The sequence below is a fragment of the Orbicella faveolata genome, unplaced genomic scaffold, assembly GCF_042242905.1.
Source record: "Orbicella faveolata isolate gen_17 unplaced genomic scaffold, um_ofav_v1 contig_1, whole genome shotgun sequence".
Taxonomy (NCBI): domain Eukaryota; kingdom Metazoa; phylum Cnidaria; class Anthozoa; order Scleractinia; family Merulinidae; genus Orbicella; species Orbicella faveolata.
This window is the reverse complement of record NW_028301536.1, coordinates 10,692,501-10,715,209: the sequence shown is the minus strand read 5'-3', so window position 1 is coordinate 10,715,209 and position 22,709 is coordinate 10,692,501. Positions and strand designations below refer to the sequence as shown.

At 37.7% G+C, this 22,709-nt stretch overlaps 1 protein-coding gene across 2 annotated transcripts in view; it reads right to left on the bottom strand.

The window, feature by feature from the left end:
• Nucleotides 1–1,466: 1,466 nt before the first annotated feature.
• The window catches only part of LOC110047777 (rRNA N(6)-adenosine-methyltransferase ZCCHC4-like), a 26,022-nt gene continuing 4,779 nt past the window's right edge, over nucleotides 1,467–22,709 (bottom strand). For both annotated transcript variants that reach the window (XM_020753553.2, XM_089288700.1), the window contains 11 exons: nucleotides 19,689–20,071; nucleotides 14,630–14,721; nucleotides 11,211–11,289; nucleotides 9,999–10,209; nucleotides 9,446–9,546; nucleotides 6,960–7,087; nucleotides 5,148–5,223; nucleotides 4,937–4,988; nucleotides 3,946–4,003; nucleotides 3,519–3,611; nucleotides 1,467–1,724 (listed from right to left, as the gene is read on the bottom strand). In XM_020753553.2, the coding sequence (XP_020609212.1) occupies nucleotides 1,640–1,724; nucleotides 3,519–3,611; nucleotides 3,946–4,003; nucleotides 4,937–4,988; nucleotides 5,148–5,223; nucleotides 6,960–7,087; nucleotides 9,446–9,546; nucleotides 9,999–10,209; nucleotides 11,211–11,289; nucleotides 14,630–14,721; nucleotides 19,689–20,071 (1,358 nt within the window). In that variant the 3' untranslated portion in view covers nucleotides 1,467–1,639. The remainder of the gene's footprint in view (nucleotides 1,725–3,518; nucleotides 3,612–3,945; nucleotides 4,004–4,936; nucleotides 4,989–5,147; nucleotides 5,224–6,959; nucleotides 7,088–9,445; nucleotides 9,547–9,998; nucleotides 10,210–11,210; nucleotides 11,290–14,629; nucleotides 14,722–19,688; nucleotides 20,072–22,709) is intronic.

Sequence of the window (22,709 nt, the reverse complement as noted above, 5' to 3'; positions counted from 1 at the left end):
CAAGTGGCATGCTTGACCGTGCTTTTGTTGGCGAACCATGGAACAGCGGTCTTGAGTGTCTATTTGTGTGACGTTTGCCCAGTCCATCACATTTGAAACATTTATTTTGTAATTTACATGATTTATGAATTGATGTTAAGCGCGTGTTTAGAACGGCGTTTGCTGAAACGCCGAACCACTGTAGCATTATCAGACTTGACCAGTCGAACTTATGCTAGAGTGGAACCAATTAATTTGAGTCGTACTTAATTGCGGCAAACGTCGCACAATTCATGTGCCTATTACAAAATTAATCAAAACTATAACAACATTCTCGAATGTGACTGGCTATCAGCAGCCCGATTTGAGCATTAATAATACACATGAAAAAATTACTCGATTCTGATTGGCTGAGAGCAGTGCAGTTCAAGTGTAACACCAATGCAAAAAGTGTAACATCAGTGCAAGAAGTGTAACACCAGTGCAAATTACACATCGAAATTCTGGATTATGATTGACTGAAAGACAATAGGAACTTTTCTAAGAAAATGATATCACGTAAAATGATGACGAAAATTTTGTGCTGAAACTTTGAAAAAATTTTTCTCAAATGAGAAAAAATGGCTTCAAGAAGGATCTTCCGGCACTTCCTCGGCGCGAATTTTTTCATGTTTATATTATTAATAAGTAATCGTACGGTTTTTCTCGTTCAATTTGGAGTTAATTTGCACTTGCGAGTTTTTCAAGAAGCTGAAACTACACTCGCCGAAGCGGCTCGTGCAATTTCAGCTTTTTGAAAAACTCACTCGTGCAAATTAATTCCAAATTGAACTCGAAACCGTATGATTACGTATACTAATTGGACAGTGTACGCGTCATGCTTGTAATTGGACAGTACGCGTCATTTTGCGCACGCTGTTACGGTGCACTTTGTTGAGTAAACTGCTGTGTTTTTCAGCATTCATAACGACGTTTAATCGTTCAGCGTTCAATCGATGGTTTGTTCGTTTCTCGAATTTTGTCATAGTTTTGATTAATTGGTAACAGGGCTTCGTGTTGTCCGATTCAGTCTGTAATCATACTCGTGATTAGCAAATCGGACTCCCGCTTCGCGGTCGTCCGATTTTGTCAATCACTCGTATGATTACAGACCGATTTGGACTCCACTCAGTCCTATTACCATTATTAATACGTTCGACGAATTAAGTTCGACTAAGAGTCGACGTTTGCCCCTGGCCTAAGCTCTCTGACGAGGTTGCGGAAGTACCCTCTCTTTTCTTTTAGCATTCCCCTTCCCCTTGTTTTCTTCGACGACGAAATTATCGCAAATGCAAGAAGGGTTTCTTCCTCCATTTTTCACCAAACCTTTTGTCTTTATATCGATGTTCACATTAGCGACCTAAGCAATTATGTTGCGTCGCCCAGGCTTTACAGAAACTTGATGTGGCAACAAGAATTTTCAAGAACATTAACGACTACTTTTCACGGACAGTTTAAAGCAATATGACAATTTTTACTCTCGTAAAAATAGTTTCTTCCTTTACTACAAAGATACATGTGTGTATGTATCAATTGAGACGCTCGTTTGACTCGTTACAACATCTAACAAAAAAACTTCTTTTATCACCAACGTTTTCTTCGTCCTATAAATCCCCATACTTTAGCCATGTTTTGCCCGTTTGTTTATTTGTTTTCCTTGGTCCTTTCTGTGTGCTCGTGTTCCGTCCGACTGTTTGTGTCTCCTTCTGAAAACAAAACAAAAACACCGTTGTCACGTCCTCAGTTATCACTATTGTCACGTGGGACCCCGGGCATGGGACTAAAGGCAAACCACGAAGACTTTCCCTTGCAATTGAATATAAACGCGACTTCTGTCCTGGTGTAGTCAATGGACGAATCACAGAGCGTACAGATTTTATATAGTTGGAGTTACGTCGAATCTGACGCATGCTCTCATTGGTTAATTTATGGCCAGGTGGCAATGGCTAAATCCAAAGTAGCATGGCAGGCCAGAATAAAAAAATGACACCCGCTCTCCCTAACCAGAGTTCACTATTAGTTGACATTTTCCTTACATTTATTTTTAAAGACTAGTAGTAATCAGAGATTATGAGAGTGCGTTCGACGCTCTCACTTTAATATATAATTATATATCGTAAATAAATGATTTCACTAGCTGACTTTCAACCTTTGTCTACTGCTAAAATCAACATTTTTCAGCAGCAACCGAGGTTTTACAATCAGATATGCATAATGTCAAAGTCCATGCTAGTGAAGAGGTCACGATTTGTTGATACGTTGCGTGACGCTGCCAGTTTCTGTAGTCTCTCAAGTTTCATAGAATATTTAAATTACGTACATTATTCTCAGCTAGCATTTGCAGTCGCGTGCTCGTTTCGCGACTAATTCGAGTATTTCCCGTGGTGAATAAAGTAGTCTTATGTATCTTGCCTTCAGAGTACTTTTCCACCGATTCCAAACAATAAAATTTCGACCGGATAAAGACTGAGCTATCTGTCGCGACTGGAACTAATCAACAAATGCAATCAAAATGTAGCTGTTCCCACGGTTTTCATCCCAAAGCCAAGTCGTGTTAATAAACAAGGACAATTCCCTCGAATTGCGATAAATGCTGCCGTCGAAGCGTTTAAATTCGCCAAAATCTAACGCTGAGAGCACATAATAGCGAGGCGTACGGCGACTGAACAGAAAGAAGACAAAAAAGGATCCATCGAAAAGACGAGCTCACATGGCCTGCTCACATACTCACATGTTCGCCACATGTCTTATTACATGTCTTAGCATTAAACGGTACCAGTTTACTGGCCGTGACATGCCCCTGCAAAAATCAAGCGGGGTGGCCATTTTGGTGTCCTTACAGGAATGTGGTTTTTTTTCAGCTTAGAACCTTGCACAGCGAGACCAACTCTGAAAAGCCACAGGTCAAAATTAGGTTTGCGTTCCACTTCGTCGAACGCAATCGAACGCAAAAATGGAGGATTGACCAGGACTACAAATCATCTTGGGTAAAATTAGAAGTTTTTTAAAACTGTAAAAGCTCACGTTTTAACAAACGTGAGCTTTGGTCTTTCAGTCCAAAGCCTTAAAAACTAAAACGTGAGAGTATGAGATAACATTTTAGCTGTCAAAGGCTTTAGACTGGAAGCCGAAAGCTCACGTTTTAAAATTCTCACCCAGAGAACCAAAATTTCCAGTATAACAGAGCACTTAATTACTACAGTTGGTTTTGTGCTTTCCTCGAATCTCGAGGAAGTTTTTCCCTCGGGGCCCATGATGAAGTGAATAATATCACGAAACTGATCATAACTTGTTCATCAATGATTGGCCATTTGTTTGTTGCCATTACTGGAGTGTCAACTGTAAAAGAGTGCCAGTATGAATGTATCAAAGTAAAAGTGCTGAAAAGTACTGGAAACTGTTGCAAGCCACCTTGAAACACAAGTGCTGTAAACCATATTCAGTCACCTAAAGACTGTATTTTGCTACCTGAATGCTAACGATCGGTAAGCTGGTGGTACCTTTTTTTCGATGAATCAAGAGAGCGATTTGGACAGTTCCTTCTCTTATGTCCCAAACCTCCACAAATATGGCAGGCAGCTGTATCGATGAAACTGGAAAAAATTCAAGCAGAATTAAGGTAGGTCTCAGGCCCTTGTTCTGGACAATAGTTTCTAAAGAAATTGTAACACTGTATGAGTGAAAACACTAAAGAATAGCCCTTGAGGATTTCAAAAGCTCTATTAAAAATGGCCCAGATGAAAATACACTTAGTGTTCTCATGCCAATAAACTACATGTATTAAACTTATTCAAGTAGGTAAGAATGATAATACAGAACTTCCGTACTGATAAAATATATGAGTTTCCAGATTCATAATCAAATCCATTTCTGCTTCACGCATATGAACAGACTTTGTAGTGTCATAATAAACAGGTGGGATTATACCTCTTACACCGGTGTCCTTCCGTTTCACAGCGATCACAAGTCATGCAGTGCTCACGGCCTGTGAAGAGTTAAAACAGTTCAAAACAAGCCGGCAATCGACCCTTTGTACGATCCGGTCTCATGGTACAAAATCAGCCATGTTATGAAGCAACTTACACAGTGGTACATCAAAAACAAAGCTAGTAGCACCAGTCCAGCCCGACTTTCCTTTGTCTTGAAAGTCCCACTGAGTAACTTGCGCCCCATCATGGCTAATTCCGTACCATGTGACCGGATCGTGCAAAGGGCCCATTGTTCTTTTTTTCTAACGACTAAGGAAGAGGACAAAACGCCTCAGAAGTACAACATTAACTATTGCACGGCCTAATGTACGTCAAATGGATGTTCATGTTTGTCTGCTTCCTTTCTTAATTGTTTGTTTTCTTGTTTGTTCGTTAGTTTCTGTGTTTGTTTATTGAAGTCTCTTACAAGACGTGATGATGATATCCAATCACGGTGTGTCGGTCTCCAATTACAGCTATCCAACTACAAAAACTTGCAGTTGAACAACCACCGGATCGCGCGCCGATTACGTGACAAATAAGCGCGTGGAGAACCAATCACGATCGAGAATTCTGTAACAGATGTGATTAATAATAGTATTTGGACCGAGTGGAGTACAATTCTTATACCTAATTTTACCTTTTTAGTACGCTTCTGCGGCATATCAGTCGAGTTTGGTCAAGCCGTCGTTAGTATTTTGGCGAGACACAGTCGAGCAAAATATCCATGGCGAGACTGCACAAGCCTGATATGCCACCGAAGCGTGCCAAAAAGGTACGATTAGGTATTTACCGTACACAAATTTTGCCAAACGAGCATGATACCATAACCATATCAGGTGACTTAATATCGCAGCATATCAGGACAGTAGACACGGCTTCTGATTAGCTAATTGCAAATTTGGGTACGGTAAAGGAAGTAATCGCACGATAAATGTGGTAATACTTACCTGGCTTAACACATATGCCACACATGTCACAGTGAACGTATTGCCTTCCATCCTGACAAAATAATAAAAACCGTGCTTAGTGTCATGTTCTTACAGTAATGACTCATTAGTGATGAGACACAACACTAGAAAGGCATTTTGAGGAAAGAACACTCTAAGTATTACAGGATATCTTTTTTCGTGCACTGTTTTATGGATTCATATGCATTACCTTTGACATACAACCTCTGCATTTTTTACAGTGAACATTTTCAGGTGCTACAAATCTGTTACAGTTCTTGCAAAATCTGAAAACGACAACAATCAGTTCAACCACGAATGTAATATTCTGACACCCAATATTTAATACAGTTTGACCATATATGTTTAAAATGCGAGAAAAGCCTGAAATAAATTCAGGCTTGACCGGTATTCAAAGCCAAAACCTCTGTGATACTGCCGGGTGCAGTGCAATACCACCTGAGCTATCAAGCCAACCAGTCACGTTGTGAGCTAGTCGCTTTGAGTTCATAAAAGACCAGTAGATGGCGAACATATGTGTCGTAAACACCGGCGTATGACCCGCACCTTTAAATTAAAAATTTTCGTAACAAATCAGGGTGCAGCCTATCTACGAGACCACTTGGAAAACGTGAGGTAAATTTACATAAATTAAAACCTTACATCGAAAATTTAGAAGCCTGCATGAATAGCAAACTAATAAGAACTTTATAAAGTTATAGGAGAGTACGTATTGATTATTGCTTTTGCAACTTTGGTTGACTCATAAAAGAACGTTTTGATGATAAGCATAAGCTTACATTCCTTGCTGTTAAACAGTGTTAAATCTTCTTCGTTTTAAGATCTTTTAAAAGGTTTGAGGAAGCTAAACCTACTCGGCAAGGAATTCTACATTCCACCACAAAGCTGTTTACCGTGCCGCCGACGGCCAGTAACTTCAACAGTAATCAATGGACCACGAGCGAGAAAAATACCTTGTTATTATTACTGCAAGTGTATACAACTGCTTTCAGAGGGGTTGTCCTACAAAAGTATCTCGGCGAACGCGAGATGCACTAACTATAATACCAGTCTGCATTGTTGCTTGGAGCTGGTGTGGAACCTTTGTCGAAACAGCTTTACACGAAAGATCATATATTTCAACTGCATTGCAGTTGTGTACGGAGCTTAGGCAGTTTCAAAAATATCTTTATCCCGCTATTCAAATACCTAAATCTTTCATACATTCACCCGTAAAGTTGTGTACACAACTGAGATGATTTTTAATATCCTTAAATGTGTGATACAGTTGGCCATTGTAGGGATAATTTAATTGGAGAAAAAGTCGGAAACAAGTTCCGGTTGTTATGGAAGGTAGCTGTTAAGGGAGGTTCCAATCAGTAATTGCATAATACTAACTGGAACTCTAATATGACCATCCTTCAGAGAGTTCAAAATGGTATGGGATTGATTCAAGAAGAATTGACCGAATAGAAAGAAGGAAATACTGGCTTACAGCAATGAAATTGCTGTGAAAGGCGGTCGGTCTGGCCACGAAAGACAGGCATAACACGTTGAATTGACGGAAGTTTGGGCTATTGATTTTGGAAAGACGAGTTTCAACCATTGGCATGTAGCTAGAGACTCAAGCATTTGTGACAGGCTGTTTTTAGCGTTTTATTTTGTTAGTATCCGAGTCTACGGTTCACGCAACTCTCTCACAATTTAACCAATCTTGACAACAAATGACAGGCTTAAAAGGTTGAAGTGACGGGTTTAGGTCATGCAGAGAAATCTAGAGATCACAGTAAGCCGATTACAAACTAACCACTACTGTGCGAATAAGCAAACAGATATAAATCCCAAAAATCAGCACATCAGGAAAACAAAAACTGCGCATAAAGTTGGTCTAATAGTTGCCATAAGCATTTACTACATTCAAAGACAGCAGCCCTGGGGGCAAAGTACTTATGGCTGAGATCAAGTACTAAATTGTAACAGATTATTCCCCAACATTGAAGCATTGAACATTACATTTCTGTACCTGTAACCTTCAGCAGAAGGAAGAATCACATCAGCAGGATTAATGTTGGTGAAGATTCTCACGGGCGAACCACGTTTAGAGCCCTTCATATTCTTGCTCTTAAAATGTGGGTGATTATCATAGTCAACCTGTCACAACAGAGAAACAAAATGAGACTCCATTACTTAATGATAATAGTTAGTGTAATAGTGCATGCGCAACTTTTGAGCTATATCAATTAAAAATTATTTTATTCACTTCTGATTATACTTGTTATAATAGAAAGGCTTTAGAAAAGATTTTAAGCAAAGACTTTGAAAGGGGGGAGGCTGAAGAGAAACATCAGTTTACGTTAATTTAATGGACATGAAACCGTGTTGATCTCCGTCCACTTGTGGTGCTTGATCACTGTCAATCTCATTTTCGTCATTACTGCTTTCGCTGCACATACTTTCACTTTCAGGCTCACTTCCTATTTCAACCAGGATTTCCTCATCACTCTCAGAATCTTTGGTATTTGATTGATTTGGTATCACTGAGAACCATCCCAGGTTTGAGTGATGGGCCACCCATAAAATATTATCTAAAATTGCAAAATCCTTACAGCCCCACTCCTCATAAATTATGAACACTCCCCAATGTTTGTTTACATTGGTCCTAAAAAGCCCTAATGGGGAGTGGCCAATTAAGTAATTTATTTTTTTTATTATTATTTAATGTTCTGTGTTTTGTTTTCTTTTGTGTGTATTTATGGACACAAAACAACACAAACAATAACATCTAGCATTCTTAGCCCGCATTGTGTTAATCCCAACCAGACTTGCCTCGATCATAGCAAAGTTTTCTTTTTCTGAATTGGCTACTAGCCTTAGCCCAGGTTTCCACTCTTTTCAGAATCATGTGTGCTAAAGGAATCTGTGCTTGAGTGTCAATCAATACCCTCGCTCGACACTTATACGACACTCTATTGACACAGGCAAAATTATTAATGGAACAGAACACTAGGTTTACATCAGTTTTGTATTTACAGGTAGTTATGTCTACTCAAAATAAATACCTGCACAACAAAATACAAGATATTTGTGTGACTAATTCTTTGCACGAAACAGAACATTTTAAACCAAGAGACTTACTCACACTTCTTTGTCAAGTCTTGCAATCAAATCATAATACAATTATTATAGTGATGTAATAATGTCAAGAGCGTTGAAAATTTTACAAAGAAAGAACTTTAGCAGGCTCCCAAGGTAAACCACCAAAAAGGATTAACAAAAGCTTATTAAGGTAATTCCTCTGAAATAAAAGTGACAATAGATTTTTGTTCAAACTTTGTCCACTGAATATTTGTCATATGATAACTTCAATTTTGAAATAAAAAAGGGGGTGCCAATGCTCATTAAGGAGCAGTGAGACATTAAAAATGCCCCATTTTGGCATTATTTAATGCTTATTATAAAAACGCATACCCAGTAATTGTAAAATCTTTGTGAGCCCAGACTCACAAGAACACGCAAACTACAGTCACTACATTGTGTCGGACACAAACAAACACTTTAAGTTTGGTTCAGACAGAAAGCTAAATCCTTGATTAAAAATTTGAACCAAATTTCTTGATGTGGTTACCGGTCACTGCAAAATAGAAAAGACCACAGTGTATCTGCTATTTTTCTTATTTATTCAATTTTCAGCAATAGAAATTAGATCAGTCTTTTCTCACACAAATCTTATGACTAGTTGATTACAATGACTGAAAAAAAATTGGGGTGCCCGTGCTCGTTGGTGAGCTAAAGCCATTTTTCAACTGACAGAGCTCAATATCAAGGCAAATCCGTCATGTTTTCAACATGAGCGTGCACGAGCACACGCTTATGACACGATAAATTATGTGCAGTAAGGATGTGCGATGCAAATGTGAGGAATGACCTTAAAAGGCAACAAAGTTCAAGGAATAGTTATAAAAACGACCCACTGACTGAAAACAAGTCCATTCACACAAGGAATTCTGCAAGAGAAGGACCATTATTCTTATTATTAATATTATGGGGGTTTAGCCAGTCTCAAAAACATTCCTGCTAAAACTGAGCCATGGCAAAAAAAAAATCAAGCTAGTGCTACTATCACAAATTTCATGCCCCTTGAAATTGCCCCCCCCCCCCCCCCCCACCCCCTTCCTTTCAAAAAAATAACTGTCCGTCCCTAAATTGATTAGAATTTTTCTGAGAAATACTTATATACTTATTCAGGTTGCTGTTACCATGCCAACAAGCTACTGAAGGAATTTGACTGTTAAGAAGGGTTACATGATGTTCATTATGGTCTCAAGGGGGTTAAAATAGTGTCTTAGATGTTGGCTAATTCAAAGCCATTGTCTGTGTTCAAAGAGGGCTTTTGTAATCGGATCTAAATTGCCTCCCTTACATGACATTTGAATGTTTTGACATTAAATAAATTATCTTATCTTATATTAGTTCAAGAACACTCTATCAAATACAATTTAAGTTTAATACCTTGTAATCCAGCATGGTTAATGATGGCAGGGCAGCTTTCAGATGAGGCTCCATGAAGTACGGAAATATCCACACAGTTGGCAATTCCTTGTCTGTTCCATCTAAAAATAAAGATATAACCAAAACACTGATTTGTTTAACACACATGTATATGACAATCAATGTTTATACTTATGGTTGCCACAGCATTCTATTCAACACCCTAGAGAAACAGAATCAAGTGTTGACAAATGACAAACACTCCAATTTCACTGTCCAAACTATTATAGGCTATTTGTTATACCAGTAAACAACTGATTAGAACTGTACTGAATACATAATTGAAAGGTACCATTTAAAACCAAAACAAATTTATTAAGAAACCTTCAGTGGTGTATAGGAAATACATGTATGTCTATCAACAATTATTTACACACGAGCTGCTCACTGGGAAATTTTGTCTTGTGTACAAACTGATTTAAATTGAAACAAGCAGCACAGGCACAGAGTATAATTATGGCTTTCCATCATTAACAACATGAATAACATTGAATAAATTACTGATAACATTTACCCTGGAAATGAGACTGCCTCCAGACAGCCCAAATCTTCCTCACAGAGGCTGACAGAACTTCAGCCAAACCACCAAATGGCGGGTCCATCACTATAACTAACCCCTCCCTCTTCATAAACGAGTTGAATACCTCTGCACTGGATTGGTTTCCAAAGAAGAAATGGTTAAACATGTTGTACCAGCAGAATTTGGATGTTGGATAAAATTGACCCTATCAAAATGAAACAGAAGACCACAGAAGGCAGTCGAAAGTGTAGTTTTAATATTTTTTAGATCTTCAGTTTTAAACTCCTTTTTTAAAATTTTTAAATCAGGGACACATATCGCTCCAATATTTTTAGAATAACTATAATTATAATAATATTATTATTGCCGCAAATAAATAAACATTAGCTTCCATTTGGTGCAAAAATATGTACCAATATTTGTCTGCGGACATAATCTGTCCTGAGAAGTGAACAGTTTTGCGAGAGTGTAGCTCAGAGAAAACTGTGAGCTTCAAGGAACAGATAATGTCCAAGGACAAAATAATATCTGTGCATATTTTTGCATCAAATGGAGGCTATTGTGTTTATTATCCTTCAAATATTTTTCTCAACACATGCAGTTTTGAAAATTTTGGAATATTCTCCCCAGTTTTAGCTGGGGAATATTTGGTCATGTGACGTGTTTAGGCCAATCATGCCCGAGTGTAAACATTTGATGGAATATAATTCTGAATACTTTGTCATCTGTCAGGTATGGTCACATATCCACAGGCATTATTTATCACCCGTCAAGCAAGGTAAGGTTTTTCTGTTTTGATCACATTACAGAACATGTAGATAATGTTGGCCAATATTGTTGCGGAAAACACACAACACAGCCTTGCCTTTTTTTGCTTCAGTCCAAATGATAGTCCCTTGAAGCTCTCAATTTTATCATGTTGATTTTAGTCACCAGGCTTTAGTCACCAACTCCAGAATTCTAGTCACCAGGCAACTAAGATGGTTGCAACTTGGAAGGTTCACTTAAAGCTAAAATTAAGGGTGTTTCATCAGCTTATACCACTGCTATGGTAACTTATAATGACTGAAAAATGACTTATTCACCAATGTTAGGGCATTTGCTTGACACCATTACTTCAGAGGCAACTGAAAAGAGTGGCAGTATTACTCTATCAAAGTAAAAGTGCTGAAACATGTGAAAATGATGAACAGCCAAAACTCATACATATCTGAAGTCGATGTCAAGAAGAAGACTGTCTAGAGACCCACATGCTTTCCTGCTCGTTTGGATCTCTTCATGAAGCCTGTAAAAAGAGGACAAATTGGAACTTGACAACTTCTTAAAAAAACATATGAGAATGGTCTCTAAAGACACTGCACATTTAGCTCCAAAGAACAACAAATGAGCAGGCATTGACTGCTCCTACCTGTATCCCTCCTTACTTGCCCCATGCAATATGCACCAGAAACTTCCACTGACCCTATGCTACAGCACCAAGTAATTTCTTCTCTTTCAAGTTTCCAATCAATTAAATGACAACAAATAACAGCAATTTTTAACCCTTTACCCCCTAAGGCAAATAGCAGTTTTTCCCAAATCGGCAAATAAAGACACTGCCTGTGTACAATATGCCATTTGAAAGCCAATAATCAGCTTATTTAAGAATTGACATCAGCAGCTATGAAGGAGGTAGACATTTTGAGAGAAATTGCTTTAAAATGGGAAAATGAACGACTTCAAAAATCTTCAAAAGATCTTCACAAGACAATTTTCCTGGCAAAAATTCATAGGAATCTATCAAATATTCACATTAAGTTATGACCTTGTGTGCCAATTTGCACTCTTAGGGGGTAAAGGGTTAAATAGCAACAAAATTAACGTGAACTGTTATCAAGTAGCAGCTTAGTCCACAGTAGTGACTGCAATATTCAATTTTTGACTAGTCGTGCTCTTCGACTAACAACTCATGACCGGTTGGATACATGCACTAACCCACTGAGCTACAAGAAACAAGTTGCGAGAAAGGTCATTAAGTAGGTACATATTATTACTACATAATTTTATTATGTCGTACATATTGCTAGGATTTTAATGTTGAAAGCCTCAAGTATGGTCCTAAGTGTAAATATGGTACTAACATAAAATGTACAACATTCAGTCATACTGCAGTATTAATTAACTGCATTGATTAGTTTGTATGTAGTGTGACTGTCCTATTGAGGGTAATTGTGAAAAAATATATAGTTGCTTTTGACTGAACACTTGATCATGAGTTGAAGTCATCTTCACAGCAACATGAAAAGTGTTTGTCAACTGATTACAAGGGTATTACAGCACTGTAAAAGTCTGGTCTCCTGAAACTGAATTGTCCGTTTTGTAGCCACGCATGTTATTGTTTGTAAGGAACTTGTAAAGCCAACAGTGACCAGCCAGTTTTAGTAAATCTTGATATATTTTGTGTTCAAGCTTTCTAAGTGGTTGCTGGAGATTAATTCTACTGAAGTTCCACCATTAAGCAGAAATCCAGTCTATTCCAACTGTATTCAGTGACAATAGTCAGAGGACATGGGACATGGGAGCAGGCAAGGGAGTCCCTAAAAGGAGTTGAACTCCACTCTCCCTCCTTACCTCCTGGCTTCCAACCAATGAGCTACAGAGGACACGTGTGTGCAACCCATGACATAATTTTCACAGTCAATTTATTGAGGTCTCAAACCTAACCTAGCATTCAAGATTATACAGTAGTGCCCTAGGAAAAAGACTCCACACTTTCAATTGGAGCACAGGCTTTTGGCAGGTAAAATTAGCAGTCATGATCTGTGTATATATGCCAGCAAAATAATGTTATTGAATCTGGGAAATTTATGATATCACAGACTTCTGATTGGAAATATACACAGTCAAACCTATGTATAATGGCCCTGTATTAAGCGGCCACCCTCTATTAAGCAGCTAGTTTTGAAAGTCCCAATTTTTTGCTCATACAAACACTGTATTTGTTACCTGTATTAGGTGGACACCTCTATTAAGCGGCCAGAAACCCTGTAACAGTCCTGTTTGTCTTTCTTTGTTATTTTGACCTATATTAAGCGGACAACCCTGAACAGACACTAAGGCACATGTCATTTTACGTGGTATTATATTGTGTTTAAAATGCAATCCATCATTACTATAAAGAAATGACATGTACAAAGCTACAGTAAGCTGATAATCAGCCATTTAGTATCATTAACACTTTCCAGATGTCTGCAATGTGCTGAAGTACAGTACCACATCACAAATGTGAAAAGTGTTTGTTTTGAATAATTATGCTTCACTCTTTAGCTAGAAATTCCTTTTTACACCCACTTTCAGTGTTATGTGCATAGGTGACATCTTTTGACCATCTTTTGACATGCCATCTCTTGATATGCTATGTAAACAGTTGAAGGGCCGTTTGACTGTGAAACTGGCCATTTGTCTGGTTATCAGTGGAAGAAATGACAGGAAAAAAATGATAATTACCGACCTAATATGGCTGTAGAAGATTGTGGACCTCGCATGTTTCCCAATAGGCCCTTTGCATGATCCTGTCACACGGTACGGAATTAATTATGCTGAGTCGCAAGTTACACAGTGGGACTTTCAAAACAAAGGAAAGTCGGGCTGGACTGGTACGAGTTCCTTTGTTTTGGAAGTCCCACTGTGCAACTTGCGTCCCAGTATAATTAATTCTGTACCACGTGACTGGATCATGCAAAGGGCCTATTTACAAGATAAATCAAAGGATTTGAGCATAGTCAATGGACTCTCAACAGCGACCTCTGGTAGAATTGGGCCACTACCGCTTTTAATATTCCAAAGATGTACACATTCAAAACAGTTGATAGCCTTATTCTGATGTCAAATAAATCCATCTTTCATGACTAAAAGTCAAGTTTGACCGTAAAGAAGTCTGTTGTGCTTACATTTTTGACGTAGGCCTGTCAAAAGATGTCACCTATGCACATACATGTAACATTGAAAGCTGGTGTAATTAGCTTGTTCTTCAGCCATGTGATGGAGAATGAATCGCTTTCAAACATATACTCAAAAGGGATTTCCAGGCCATAACCACCACCGCTGTTAACTCACTTACCCTTTACTGTACATGTAACTTTCCCATTGTTTGTTGGCCATTTCAAAAATTTGGTTAGCCACAATGCCATCAAGTTAGGGACATGTCCAACTACTTCATAATCATCCATCATTTCATGAGGGTGAGAATATGGTTTCAAAGCAGTTTTGGTTTAATATTATACCACTGAGTTACAAGTTGGCACTAAGCTTTGTTTTAAGTATTGATCCCTTGAAAGAGCGTTGATTGTCCTATTGTTTCCTTCCACGAAGTGTTTTTGTAGATCCGTCATTAAAATTGACATTAGACCACGTCCAGTGAGTATTTTAGTGATCCTGTATTAAGCAGCCAGTTCCAGTCAAGTCCCGAGGGTGGCCAGTATATTACACAGGTTCAACTGTACATGTAGTTACAGATTTGGGCCCTAAGCTTTCAATGTACAGACTACAAAAATTAATTATTGATTATTTCCTGAAAAGAAGCACTGTTAGTACTTAGTGGTACTGTCACTAAAGTAAGTGTAATTAACACAAGGTTCATAATGTACCTTGGTGTTCCCAAACAAAGCACATTCTTGAAACCTAAATCTTTCAATAGGGAAACCAGGAACTCTGTTGCCTTCCTCGAAAATAAGTATTGCTGCAATAGAGACAAACAAGATCATTTTGATCCAGAAAGATTAATATTTAGCATGGTACATCACCTAGTGCAAGGCCTAGCCCTGGTGTTTACGTGGTAAATTTCTTTGTTTCAGCAGTAGAGCAGCAAACACAAGTTAGTTAGTTAGTAGTAATCTTCAATGAGGATACCAACATCACAGTAGAATGGTTTACAGAAGGGTCCTCAAAAAAAAATTACCTGGATAAAAATAACAACATATTGAGAAATATAAAATATAAAAAGAATATGAATTATAAAATCTGAGAATATCTTAGTGCTACATATAGAGGCAGGGGCACGTGAAAAAATGCCCCCAGCCTCACTGTTTTTGGCCATTTCGTTTTTGAATACTGCACGACCTTTTGTCAGCTTTGTTTGCATAATGTAATTAGCCAACCTGAGAGAAATGTATGATAAGAAACTTGTCTGTGTCAAAGTCTGCATAGTATGGTAAGCTGGCCAGCCATTAAAATACAGTTAAAACTGTATACTCACTGGGCATGGACCATACAACAACACTTCATTCTAGACTGTTCATAGCCTCTCTAATTTTCAATGCATGTGGGAAAAACGTGTTTTCTGGAACCAACTTGTGTGTTGTGTATTCGAGCGAAAGCGCTCTTTCACTGTCAATTGCAACCAATGTGTTGACAGAGCCAAAGGAGCTCAAATCAAGCCACGAGCACACTTTGTGAATAGAGTTCTGAAATAGAAAGAAACTTTGAACCAAAGAAATATTAATAACACTGTGTCTAGACACCCAGCAGCTGGGAAGTGTTTTGAAAAAGTAGATACCCTGCAGTCTGAATTATCATAGAAATTCTCCAGTCAAGAATAACTCATTTTAATTCTTCTTAGAACAGTAGATCTTTGTTTAGCAATGTCAATCGACTCCAAGTATTATTTTAGCTTTGTAGTTGAGGAAATTTTTGAGATTGGGTAACTATAAAATCACGATGTTTCAACACTTAGAAAATCTTATTGCTCTGACTCTGGAGAAAACTCTTATAGATTAATGTCTTCAAAAAATGACTGGGAGCTGGTCACAGATAAATTTTTTTCAGGCTGCTGGGTTTTGATTGCGATGATCAATCATGTCTTCATATCTTTCTCCGCAGTTCAACTATATGATATTTCGTATATTCACTTGCACTCTTCACCATGTACGGGTATATTACAAACTCACAATGTGACCAGCTCCCAGCACAGGCAGCCCAAGCTCTCTTTATGAACCACACAAGCAACACAACATGGCATCGAATTATAAGGGTTTATATGGGATTTTCTACAAGATATCCATGGAGGTAGTTAAATGTGAAAATTCTCAATAAAAATGGCTTACCTTATTCCAGATGTGTGTTGTTTGCTCCTGGTGTGGTTATTTTACCGATTGAACTTGATTTAAGCGACTTTTTTGAATTCCGATATTCCCTTTATAAAGAGAGGACAAGGCGAAACACCTCAGTCGGAACAGCCTGCCAAACGAAGTCAAAAATCCCAGGCTAAAATGTGCCCACGGCCACAAATCCACTGCAGAATTCAAGAGCAAAGGTTGATCTTTCATTTCAATCCTCTAGCCACACAATTGCAGCCCTGCGAGTGACGCCAGGCGGCTCTTCGTGTCCCCAGTGAAACGATAAAACTATGGAAGAGCTCCGTGTCGTTTGATCCGCGACATAACGACCGTTGAAATCGGCTTGGTAACCTCGTCACGTTGGCAAACCAAGACTCGCGGGGGTACTAGACCGCAATTTGTCAACTAAACTTCTTGTAATCCCATCAGGTCGAATTTACAATGCTAAATAAAAATCGTACAGAACGCTTTTGCAAAATGGCTTCAAAACCAAAGAAACTTAAGATCAACGGCAAAAGCTCCGTAGAAACTGAGGAGATACAATCATTTTTGAAGTGGAAGTCGTGGTAAGTTTTCTCGTTTATGTACCTTTGATTTGTTTGTATAAAATATTCCCGAGCTGATAAACTAAATTTGCTTCTCTTAGGGTATTGTGGAATTACGAATATTGTGAGGAAACTGTAATGGAAGTCAGCAAAATTTTGTCTAGAGCATACGAAGAGAAAGAAATTGCCGTAAGCAAATTGAACTCTCTTTTGCTCGGGAGAATTCTGAACGAATTATGGGGAGATGAAGTTACATTGGTGAGGCGAGGACCAAGTAATTCAAAGGTGCGTAAACATGAAAACTTACCATGACTTCCACTTCAAAAATGATCTCAGTTTACGGAGCTTTCGCCGTTGATCTTACGTTTGACAAATTTGACAAATTGCGGTCTAGTACCCCCGCGAGTCTTGGTTTGCCAACGTGACGAGGTTACCAAGCCGATTTCAACGGTCGTTATGTCGCGGATCAAACGACACGGAGCTCTTCCATAGTTTTATCGTTTCACTGGGGACACAAAGAGCCGCCTGGCGTCGCTCGCAGGGCTGCAATTGTGTGGCTAGAGGATTGAAATGAAAGATCAACCTTTGCTCTTGAATTCTGCGGTGGATTTGTGGCCGTGGGCACATTTTAGCCTGGGATTTTTGACTTTGTTCGGCAGGCTGTTCCGACTGAGGTGTTTCGCCTTGTCCTCTCTTTATAAAGGGAATATCGGAATTCAAAACAGTCGCTTAAATCAAGTTCAATCAGTAAAATAACCACACCAGGAGCAAACAAGCCATTTTTATTGAGAATTTTCACTTTTAACTACCTCCAAGGATATCTTGTAGAAAATCCCATATAAACCCTTATAATTCGATGCCATATTGTGTTGCTTGTGTGGTTCATAGAGAGAGCTTGGGCTGCCTGTGCTCCCAGTTGGCTTGATAGCTCAGTTGGTAGAGCTCTGCACCAGTATCACAGAGGTCATTTGTTCGAGTCCTGTTCAGGCCTGAATTTTTTTTCAGGCTTTAATTTCACAACTGCTTAAGTTGCATGTATAATTGCCATGATCAATCATGTCTTCATATCTTTCTCCACAGTTGAGATAAATGATATTTTGTATATAGCTGTTATTGAAGTTATCAGCGGTTTGACATACAAACAAGGCGAAAGGGTCGATTTTGCTTTGTATTGACCCATTCGCCTCGTTTGTACGCCTTTTTAAACAAAGGAACATTTGACCGCAGGCTCAACTGCAATAAGAGCTATTCACCTGCATCAAAGGTACACTGTCATAAGACAAGTCAGCATGGTAACAATAGGACGAACGTATGAATCGAAACACAGAAACTAAAACCACTAAAAAAAATTAAACATATGATGAATTCAAACAATTTCCATTTTTGAGACAAGTCTATACTTTTACAGGATGTGAGTTGGGAATATGATATTTTGCACTGGAATAAAACGAAACAAACCATTTGTATTTCAAGGAAATATAGTTGTTTTACAAAAAATTATAGGAATGACATCAATAGTGTGAACAATAACATAACCCGAGAATAAACAACATTTTAAGAGTTGAGTCACGATTTTTAGAGTTTGCAATTTACAAATTGTGGGAACTTTGTGTCACTCATGGGCACAGTTTTTCAAAAAGCTTTTTACCCCACAGTCAAAAATTCTTCCATTATTCCACCCAAATTTTTTCTGGACTAAGCCAAAGTACAAATATCACATTTATTTGGATCAATACAACTTTTTTTCATTTTTTGCCAGACAGTTTTCAAGGTGACCTCAAAACAGGCTAATTTGCCTTGGGAGATGCTGATATTTTGTTATAAATGGCGGATGCTGCCAAAACACAGTTTTTTATCCCAGCAAGTGGAACATTTTACATGCAAAAGTTTCACCTTTCCTCAATATTTTAAAGGTTTAAACAATTGCATTCTGTCAAAATTTGATGGAGTTATCAATTTTCTAAAATGCCCCCTGCCAAACTCTGGAATGTGCAAAGCATGACATACCTAGAGTTAAAAGCTATTTTCTCAAATGTAGTCTACATAGGACCTGATTTAGAATTGAGTCTATGATAACTCAAAAGCAAATTGATGTAAAAACTTAAAGAATAAAATAATTTGTGGGCACTCTAGTCTACTACACACCCTACAGAGTTCCACAATTTTGTCAAATATTTGCCATTTTGATCGTAAAAAAAGATAACGGCAGTCACAATTAAAATTAATATATAAGAACTGTAAACCTTTAGAAATAAAAATAACTACCACTATAGGCCAAATTGTGGTTTTTAAATAAGATTTTCCTCGGCTTAACCGCTTTTCGAGGAAACATCTACCTTCATCAAGCATTTTAAACAATATGAACAATGAATATTTTCTTCCCATAAATATGCAAATTACTGCAGTGGAATGAGTTTATGTTGCGATGAGACGACTAAATACCACTTTACTCTGCTTTCTTTAAATATGTTTTCTGAGGCAAATGATCATTCCTTACCTGAGGGAAAAAATGTCTTAGCCTCTCTGTAAAAGTGTTTTCTAAGTTTGTTAGCTTCTTTCATTTCCCACAATGCGGTAACATAATGTTTGTTTTCAAAGCTTGCATTGTTTGTTTCACTTAAACTGAATTAAGCCAAGCTTTTGTCCAAAACCTTCTCTTCTCGAGAATTTCCATAATACTCAAAAATTTATAATGGGTTTATTTTCGCTGAGAGCACTACAGGAAAGAATTTGCTTCAAAATTCAAAATGTCTTGATGTGTGGAAAAATGTAACGTGCATATAGGAATAATAATTATTATGTAAATAAAAGTAATTCTCAAAAATAATGTGAAAGGCAGAACAAGTTTTACATCTGAGCAACATGTGCATGCATTCTACATTTTGAATTTTAGGCGAGACAAAATTTCGGACAATGCTCTTGAAACTCACACATGCTTACTTGTTGTTGACCAACATGTGTTTTTGCATGAATCTATGTATGGCGTTGTGTGCCAATTCTCTTTAGACTGCAAATAAAGTTAGTACAAAAAACATGAATGGACTTACTGCTTGTGTCTTTTCATTTTCTCTTGGTCTCATAATTGCTGTTGGTTTGGACAAATCCCCAGCTTGTTCATAATCATGTGATAAATGTTTTTCTATTTCTTTAGGCAGAAACAACAGGCCACAGGAATGACAAAACAAGCACTGTTCCTTAAGAAAATCATCTGACACATGAATAATGTTCTTGTATCTCTCACAGGCTTCTAAGTATGGCTCTCTTGATGCTTTAACCATTTCCTTGTGAACCTTTTTTCTGACATCAGAGACTTTTTCTCCTTCCCACTGAAAAAATGAGCAGTCTTTCCTACCTCTGGCTGCTGAGCATGCATAGAATCTCTGAGGTACCCGTTCATCTCTGTAAAATCTTTCAAACAGAAGCATTGGTCCTGTAGAGTAAAAAGCATAAAATGGAAGTCAAATGATGATGGATTGCCTCTTCCAGAGTCTACATTCAAGTTTTTGTTAAAAAAAGGAAGCCTACTGGTACATGTAATTATTTTGTTGAGCCACAATAGCTTTGTAACAACATTGGCAGGGGGTATGGATTTGGTTGACAGATTTTTTACAAAAGCAAAAGAAATTTTCTATCTAGTCATGTGAGAGTTCTAATTCAATCAATGCCCCCTTCACTTCTTTGCAACATTTCATGCTGAAACCCAGCCATATCACCTAGTTTGAGGTGCTCTTTCAATTTGCATCTATTATTTTTCGATAAAATAAAAATGAAAAATTTCAAATGAATATATACTAATGTATAAATTAATCCCAGCAGCCACAAAAAATCTTAACAGATTTTCTACAGAAACCCTTATTCAATCCTCTTGAGAGTGTTTGACAGAGAGACTCATTCAAACCTCCTAAGAGTACATCATATTTATTAAGAAAATTAATACTAAGCAATTCCGAAAACTGTTTTGGCTTTTCTGTGGATGAATCTCCTCGGCTGAGGCACATACTACAAAGACTAAAACACTCTGCAATATCAGCTGTAACCTGCAAGCTGAAGGTCATTATCTCAAACTGACTAAACGGTCTGAAGAATCCAACAGTTCTCATACAGTTCTCACTGGTATTAGTTCGATGGGAACAAATGAGCGGAATTAAAAAATGTGACCTTACACAGGTAAACGTGCATTAGCCCCTATCCATTAAACAGGCTAAAATGAATGGATAGTTAACGCCTGTAACCTTTCCTAGAAATGTTTTAACAGTTACTACATCTCGGAAAACAGCTTGGCAAAGCGTTCGAACGGTTAGCGAAAATTTTCAAACAGATGACTGGAAGTGTTAAAACAACTGGCAAAAATTTCGAAGGGATAACTTTAAGCGTTAAAACGGCTAGCAAAAATTTTGGAACAGAAGACATGAAGCATTTAAACGGTTAGCTCATGTGTTCAAATGGATGACCTCAAGAATTTGAACAGTTGGGCAAACTTTTAATTCAAACACTCAACTTTTTGATTGAAGGGTCACTGACTTAGCATGCGGTCAGCAAAATAGCCAAAATTATATCAAACCATAAGCTCTTTTAAGCAATAAGAACGATTCTAATGAGTCATTAGTAAACTGGATATAGATAACATAATTCAAAGCAAGAAAAGAACTACTTACGGTTGGAAATTGTATCTATGTCGAATTGTCAAGAAAACAAAAACACAATTCTGTCCTTGTTTGTTTAATCAAAGTCATTGTATGCAATGCCAATCCAGAAACATTTCCAACCAAATTCCGCAGATATAAACAAAGTAATCTCCAGTCGCAAATTATTTTAAGGAAACACGATTTACTATCAATACAAATACTACACAAACAGTAGACGAGCGGTTTGTTCAAGAGCAGAAACACATTCATGCCACAATATCACGAATTGTTATGTGCAATTCACATGTGACGCGAGTGAAAAACTTTTCCTGGACGGGTTGGGAAAGTTTGCTCCTAGCTAAAATGTCAGTCCTAGGACGACGATTCAGACAACGATTGATGCCAATTTCAAGCTAGGAATATACTGTCCACGACCTCAGTACGATTTAACACCAAATAGAACGCAGGGGACTGATAAACAGAAAGGTATGTTCGTTACAATAATATAATTAAACAAATGTAAACAAAGTGGCAAAGCACATACCATAGTTTTACATCAATTCACATGACCCAAACACAGGTGTTCTTGTTCTCATTTGACCAGCACTGTCATTTCGATGTTTTTATTTTGATAAAAGAAGGAAATAAAAATATGTACTAGGCAAACTAACTTTAAAAACATAAGAAAGTTGTAAATCGAGTGTTCGCAAACAAGACGCCAACTTGATTTATTTACAAGCATACCACAGCTTTCTGTTCGGTTCGAAAAATCGTTTTACCATTCCATTCTGTCTGTCTTCCGAACTCTGTAGCTCCTGGGTAATGTTGTCTTTGGTCATTTTAACAGTAAGCTAAAAATGTTTGTGAAAACATTAATATTTTTTGTAATGGTTCCAACACTTTCTAAACGGATACCAGATAGGCTTCCCATTAAAACGAATTCAGAGATTTCTTTACGGATTGCTTTTTCCATTTAACGGATGCTTGGATTTTTTAACAGATTGCTTTTGCCGTTTTAACGGATGCTTAGATTTCTCGAACGGATTGCTTTTGCTGTTTTAACAGCTGCTTAGATGGTCTTAACGGATACCTCTTTCCCTTTTAACGGATCCAGAAAATTTATGAACGGTTGCAAAAGCCGTTCAAACGGTTTGATCGTAATGTTAAATGCTTCACCTAACGCTTGAAATGGTTTTCATGGAACGTTTAAATGGATTACAAATGGATAACAAACAGATGATAAACGCTTTTATCCATTTAACGGATAAGGCGTAGTGTACGTTTTCCTGTGTAAGGTTACAAATGGCAAAATATATTGTTAATTTCAATTCCACAGTTTATTAGGTTTGCAATGATATACAGGTGTATAGTTCACCGAGGTTTTCTTTAAAAATGATTTCCAGTCTGTATTGTGCACTCTCAAGAGTTTACATTTTTTGTTTT